This window comes from Sphaeroforma arctica (assembly GCF_001186125.1).
Source record: "Sphaeroforma arctica JP610 unplaced genomic scaffold supercont1.199, whole genome shotgun sequence".
Taxonomy (NCBI): domain Eukaryota; class Ichthyosporea; order Ichthyophonida; genus Sphaeroforma; species Sphaeroforma arctica.
The window spans coordinates 67,047-73,628 of record NW_014040359.1 but is presented as its reverse complement, the minus strand read 5'-3'; the positions used below and the strand labels follow the sequence as shown (position 1 = coordinate 73,628).

The 6,582-nt window shown below is 41.9% G+C and overlaps 1 protein-coding gene across 1 annotated transcript in view; it reads left to right on the top strand.

Annotated features, from left to right (window-relative positions):
* Positions 1 to 5,831, top strand: part of SARC_03769 (hypothetical protein) — a 7,853-nt gene extending 2,022 nt beyond the window's left edge. The window contains exons 3-12 of the mRNA XM_014302435.1: positions 442 to 507; positions 730 to 808; positions 962 to 1,112; positions 1,404 to 1,538; positions 2,034 to 2,197; positions 2,557 to 2,635; positions 2,773 to 2,950; positions 3,176 to 3,262; positions 3,471 to 4,541; positions 4,969 to 5,831. Of these exons, the coding sequence (XP_014157910.1) occupies positions 442 to 507; positions 730 to 808; positions 962 to 1,112; positions 1,404 to 1,538; positions 2,034 to 2,197; positions 2,557 to 2,635; positions 2,773 to 2,950; positions 3,176 to 3,262; positions 3,471 to 4,541; positions 4,969 to 5,154 (2,196 nt within the window). The 3' untranslated portion in view covers positions 5,155 to 5,831. The remainder of the gene's footprint in view (positions 1 to 441; positions 508 to 729; positions 809 to 961; positions 1,113 to 1,403; positions 1,539 to 2,033; positions 2,198 to 2,556; positions 2,636 to 2,772; positions 2,951 to 3,175; positions 3,263 to 3,470; positions 4,542 to 4,968) is intronic.
* The last annotated feature ends 751 nt before the right edge of the window (positions 5,832 to 6,582 follow it).

Sequence of the window (6,582 nt, the reverse complement as noted above, 5' to 3'; positions counted from 1 at the left end):
ACTTATATATCTATATATATATATATATATATATATATATATATATATATAAATATACATATATTTATATATATATACATATATATATATATATATATATATATCTCTATATATATATACATTTATATATATATATATATATATATATATATATATATATATATATATATATATATATATATTCATATGGACACTCTTGTTTAGTGTCGTTCTTCTATTATATACTTGTATGTATATTGAGATTTACCGCCACGATTGCTGGTATATGTTTGAGAATTTTCTAGTATGTGGCGGCGGTGTTTTTCTGTAAAACTTTGCGACCGCTGCATTCTTTGCGAAGTGTGTATACGAAAATGTTAATCCCAGTTCTAATCGCATTCACGCTTCTGCTAACGGATGGTTTTCGAACTATGGTTTGTGTACATTGACCACTTTTCGCAGTGTCGAGATTTCCGCAGAGATCTGGAGACCAAAATCGCATCACTATCGGGCAGTCTACTCAAGTCGGTATGTTCGATTTGTTGCAATCAGGGCACATGTCAGATATGTGCAGATGGATAGTTAACGACTCTTGAATAGTGATACTATTACAGAATTATGCAAGTGTGCGCGTACTAATCGCCAATCAAGTTGCTTGCTGCAATATACGCCATGATTTATGGCGTGATTCTCGATTCTCGCATATTTCCATCTAACAGGACGTCATATAATGCATTTTTCACCCTATAGGATTTCGATTCACGAGCATCTTTCGTATTGGCCAATGAGATCGTACAGAGTGACAAACTCATCCTCGCTCTCGCCGCAGGTACGTTGTCATGGTAGCATAGCGCCAGTCTGTAATGAAACAGTCATTTTTCTAGCTGTTGTTTGCGTAAAAAAGTATCACTTTAATTCCGCGGCAATCGTAAACGTCAGGCGATACAATCAATTCAAGGCCGATTCAAAATCTTCATTTCAGGATTATGGATAGTACACCCTACCTATATCACGGATTCGTTTGCCGCCGGTAAATGGTTAATGCCAGATAAGTATGAGTGGGGCATGGAAATAGCCAGCAAGATAATTCCCGACACCAGAGATATCACAAAGGAACTGCTGCAAGCTTGTCGGTATGGTGGCGCTTACTGGATTATTGTATATATTGGCGTATGCTCGCTAGTGATACTCGTATATTTATTAATTCTGATACGCATTCGAATGATTTTTGTGTTTCTTTCCGTTTATACTGAATAATTTCTCGTCTCAATAGGTATATATCCTCGTGAAGATATTCACAACATCAATATAAATTGGCTTAGCAATACCTTATCTTGGAAACTGAGATTTCTCCTCTCGAGGTTTGGTATGCATACCGAGCACATTCTGTATTTAAAATTATTCTTAAATTATATTTCTCGTAGTGAACAACGTCTATCCAAAGAAGCCAAGGTAGTGGCAGCAAAGGCCAGGGGTGAAGTTACCAGCGGACTGCTATTCGAAGGCTGGAATGTCTTCTTTATGATATCTGAACCAGAACGGCTTCAGCGCTACACCTCGTAAGTCTGTTGTGTTTTAATGCTACACTCTATCAATCAAGCGGGGAAGGTGCTCGATAGCTAAGTGTTACTCTGCCCATGACATCGTCTCAAATAGTCGGGTTGTCTCAATCATATGTTCAAAGACATATTGTATTGTCCTTATAGCTTATGAGACTTCTACCAGTTGTGACTTTCACTCGGGTTTTCGCATTTTCTTGATTCTCCGTTATGTACGGGTTGGGATATTTCGCTTTTAGTTTGGTTAGTTAGCCCATGTTTTGTCATTAGACTTCAGTCCGTAAGTAGTAGTCTCATGCCCTGTGTGAATACTTCTCGGCTGTTCAGTATCTGTTTAATTATATCACAAGCCAAGCCATCCAGTCCTCGTGATGGCCCACGCTTGTCACAACCGAGTGCCTCTCGACGTTTACTTAGTGTATGTCATGTCTGACCGCTACAGCTATTACAACATGTATTAGTACTAAAAGTTGGTCATTGAATGTATGCAATTAGAGTTCTGAGAGCGGGTGGGGCACAGTTTGTTGTCGAAGGAGACGCCAGCGCCGCAATCACACATGTGGTGGTCGACATGCTTGGTCAGACACTACCGGCTCATATCCCGAAGACCGCCAGTGTGATCGCGGGGATATCTATCATGCGTAGTGTCGTAGCCGGAGGTAAGAAAGCGCTAAAAAATTGAACTTACTTTAGCCCTTAATTCGAATATGCTTCTATGAAGTATGGCTCAGAGGGGCATGTGTGTGTATACGTACATATGAAGCGGAATTGTCTGCATTTTTCAACTTGGTACACTTCTAAGGCGCTGGCTGTTTGTAGCTGTGTTTATTACAAATGATTCACTATTCGGTGTTGTGACACGTGCAGCTATTTCTGCACGTCCCATTTAATACTTCAAATATCTACGTGTCAGTTGTATCTATAGGTCGTAGTTGTGGTGGGCTACTAGTGCTTCTAATGCCCTTGACTTCGTGTTATTTTACCATAACTCATGATAATATTTATACCGCTTGCACAGAAGAGATCGCCGCCAAGACAATTCGTTCGAGCGAGGAGTTCGAGGTGAAAACCAGAATGATGGAAGAAATTGTGAACGAGTATGTGTTTGCAGTTGTCTACTTCAAATTGATTTCACTCTTGTGCAAAGCTTGCTAGTCTTAGATAACCGATATTGTCCTTTTTACCCCTTTGTTACTTCACTTATCAAAGATTTTTTGCTTTGAACGGTGAACAGTCATATCGAGAATCTTCTCGATCCCGATAGTTGCGAATCTCTTGTGAGATCAGTAAGAATTTTCTGCCAAACTGGAAGACTGCCGAAGGCTCGTACTGTTGAGTTCATAGTGAAGAACGTACTTCCGACGCAAAGTGAGCTTGTGGTACAGTGTGTGTCCGTGCTGGAGAATCTCAAGGTGAGACGCGGTACATAAATTTCATTTGCATCCGTTGTGGCTCTTCAAGCAGTGCGCTTTATATCACAAGCTGAAGCTGTTTGACGGTAACTAAGGGCATTCCTGCTGAGCTCACAGCCGTCGACCTATCAAAACGGTCTGTATCGCCTTGATAACTATTACATCGACTGTCCAGTTACCTCTGATCCACACCAAGTAATTGACTTACTCTGTACACATGTGCAGTCCCTGCATCCACCGCAACGAGTTCCCAATGCATGGGTGCCGGGACGCGAGTTCGCCGAAGAATGTCTCTCGGACCAGTCGAATGAGGTATCTATCGTATTTTAGCCGTTCAGCGATGTCGGATCACTTCTCATTATGACCCTTGATAAAACATTGACATTACAGCGCTTCTGTGTTTATTAGAGCGGCAAGGGTTTTTTCAGATGTCCTTTGAGCATATCTGTTAATAAAAAACGCCGAGTTGTGTACTTTGATAGTAAATCAGTGTAATCCTGATTTGTGGTGCTCAATTCAGATGGATCTCCTATCCGGAAAAAGGTCCTACACAAGCATGGCAGCCACTCGGAGGTCATCGAACTCTCTCGGAATCGACGGCGAGGAGAAAGGGCCGTCGGATTGGATATTCATAAAGATGGCTGCCGAATACTCTTTAGCACAGGATCACGCTTTGGGATGGACGGAGAAGATTTTCGGCGAAAATCGAAGTGGCAAGAACAAATGGGTGCAGACCCTCACTGGCGATGGGTGTTTGGCATCGATTGAATATATGGTATCTGTGTTGGAAGCGTGCGCAGCGGTTACCGATACTGATGAGTCGATTGTGACTTCGGGACCGAAAGGAAATGTCGGGCTTGCAGCCAGTATGTTACGAGAAGCCAACGAGACCGCAGAGGCAGCTCTCAGGGATGTACTGGAGTGGATCCGTTTGTGTCTCTCTATGGACCCAAAACCTGACGATGATTGCGATAATAAACCCGATCCAGACGAAGGAGGCAAGTCTACATCATATAAGCCTCCAGTGGATAGCCGGGGCTTCCCGATCACAACACGCCTGGATTCGCGACAACAACAAGTACTACTGATACGGCTACAGTCCATCGCGTCTCTCATAGTTAACTCATCTTCGGCTGGGGCTGCCCCGTCCCAGGTTACGCTGCTGAAGAAGTGCTACACCTCACTCGACACTACGCAACGCAAAGCGAAACTCCTGGACACCGTGGCGTGCGATTCAGTGAGGATAGCTGCGTGGAAGAAGGATGTGATCGCCATGCTGCTCAATACGGACTATGACAAACAGTCTGTACCGCAGGACATTGTGTGTCTATGCGGCACCAATGCCAAATCAAGTTTATTTCAGATTGTGGGATGCTATTTCTTCCTGCGGCCGAAGAGGACTTCCAGTGGAAGTTTCGATACAAGAGTATTTACCGATGGGAAGGTAGATAGCATGGACAATAATAGCAAAGTGGCGGTAGCGTGGATGAACAGGAATATGCGGCGGTTACAAGTCCTAGAAACTCAAGAGAACGCAGACTGGACGGAGTCCTCAGAAGAACTACTTACTTTGTTGCTCCACTACAGCAGTGTAAGTGACCTGCCAAGCACTATTGTATGAGAAATCCTTCCCTCACCTCTACTACGTACATTCGTCATTCTGCGCTATTGTACGTGATGCATTTCGTTTCGTTTCGTGTCCATCAGATCCCCCATTGATTGTTCATTACGCATTGATTCCATCATTTTGCGCAAGTATGTGTGAGTTTTTACGTTTATTTTCGTGTCCATTAGATCCTCCACTGATCGTTGACATACGCATTGATTCTATCATTCTGCGCAAGTACGTGCTGGTATTTACTTTTCGTTTCATGTCCATTAGAACCTCCACTGATTGTTGATTTCGCATTGATTCTTTCTTTCTGCACAAGTGCGTGCGAGTTTTTAAGTTTCGTTTCATGTCCATCAGATCCCCAGCTGAATATTCTTTCCGCACTGATTGCACCCCATTATTACAGGCATACATGTATATCAAAGGGCGTGCCATTGCAGGTCACACACCTGCCAAGGCCCTGGACGACGCACCATTGCAGGCCACCATGAAACTGGATGAGTGTGTGGCGTCGTTGCGATCCAGAATGCCCCGTAGTACAAGAATCGATGCGCTGTGTAGAGCATTGTCCTTTACTCTACAGTTTGGTTGATTCCAACAAATACTATACTCTTGCAATTTGGCTAATCACAGAAACATGGGAAAGCTCGTCCTTGTACGATCTCCTTTGCATTAAATCCCCAACGTGCCGGGAGTGTGGGCCTGTGCTGCGTCTCATCGTGCGGGAGAAAATGATAGAACTTTCATATCCGCGCTATGCCATCACCGGAGACTAGGGGAGACGCAAACTCGTCATTTACTAACAAACTCATGTTCAGCATCGTGCTCAATGCGCGTAGACTGTAGGATAAATATATCAATTACATAGCGGAACTCTCAGTTTTAGCTCATGGTTTGTATGGTTATTGTACGCCAGACAGTGACCAGCGAGGAATTTGTGGATGACAAAAAAAAAGTCTACTTCAATGGCTCCGATAGAATCAAAATGGAACTACACCTTCTGCTTTGACAGGTTGATATAACGAAGATTATTGTGCAGCATTGCATCCGGCAATTGTAGATACGAGTCTTTAGCACTTTACATAACGAAACTTTGTCCCAGGCTGGTCGTCTCGAGAACTCTCAAGCTTTCTCCGCTTTATATTTACAATTGCTTTGTATGTACAACCTATACTATTCCAGTCTATTATTGCATTAAGTCGCTCGAAAATGTGAGTTCTAATGGTCCCTGTGCGTCCATAATCAATTACAATAAATTATTTGACGAGGTGGGCGCGCTCAGTCTTGTGTTGCTTTCTTGCGACTATGACACAAGTACTGTGTACAACCTAGTTCTTATTAAATGTATTGAATGTGCTTGTCTTTTAGCATTCTTGCTATGCTACTTGACTAAGAGAGTATAAGGCTTCCTATGCGTTCTGTATGACTTAAATCTTCCCACAAGGCGGGTGCGCCTGTCTATTGTTGCATTCTTGACAAACTGCTCGACTATGAGAGAGCTCTAAGGCTCCGTCCGCGTTCATATGTACAAATACTATGTACAACCAATTTATTTGAGAAGGAGAGCGCGCTTGTCTTTTCAGTAGCATTCTTGATAAGTTGCTCGACCATGAAAAATGATGCATTTGCGTATGTATATGTGTAGGTATATAGGTATAGGTATAGGTACAGCTACAGATATAGGTATAGGCATATGTATAGGTATAGATATAAGCAATATAAAGATATAGGTATAAGTATAGGTAAAAGTACGGGTGTAGGTATAGATATAAGTATATGTACAGATATATGTATCTGTATAGGTATAGATATAGACATAGGTATAGGTGTATAGGTATAGTTATAAGTAATAAAAACTAATAGATATAAGTATAGGAAAAGGTACGAGTGTAGGTACAGATATAGGTATATGTATAGGTATAGACATAGGTATAGGTATAAGTATAGATATAGGGTACAAGTATATGATTATGTATATGTATATGTGTATGTATTTGTTTAAATATATATATATATATAT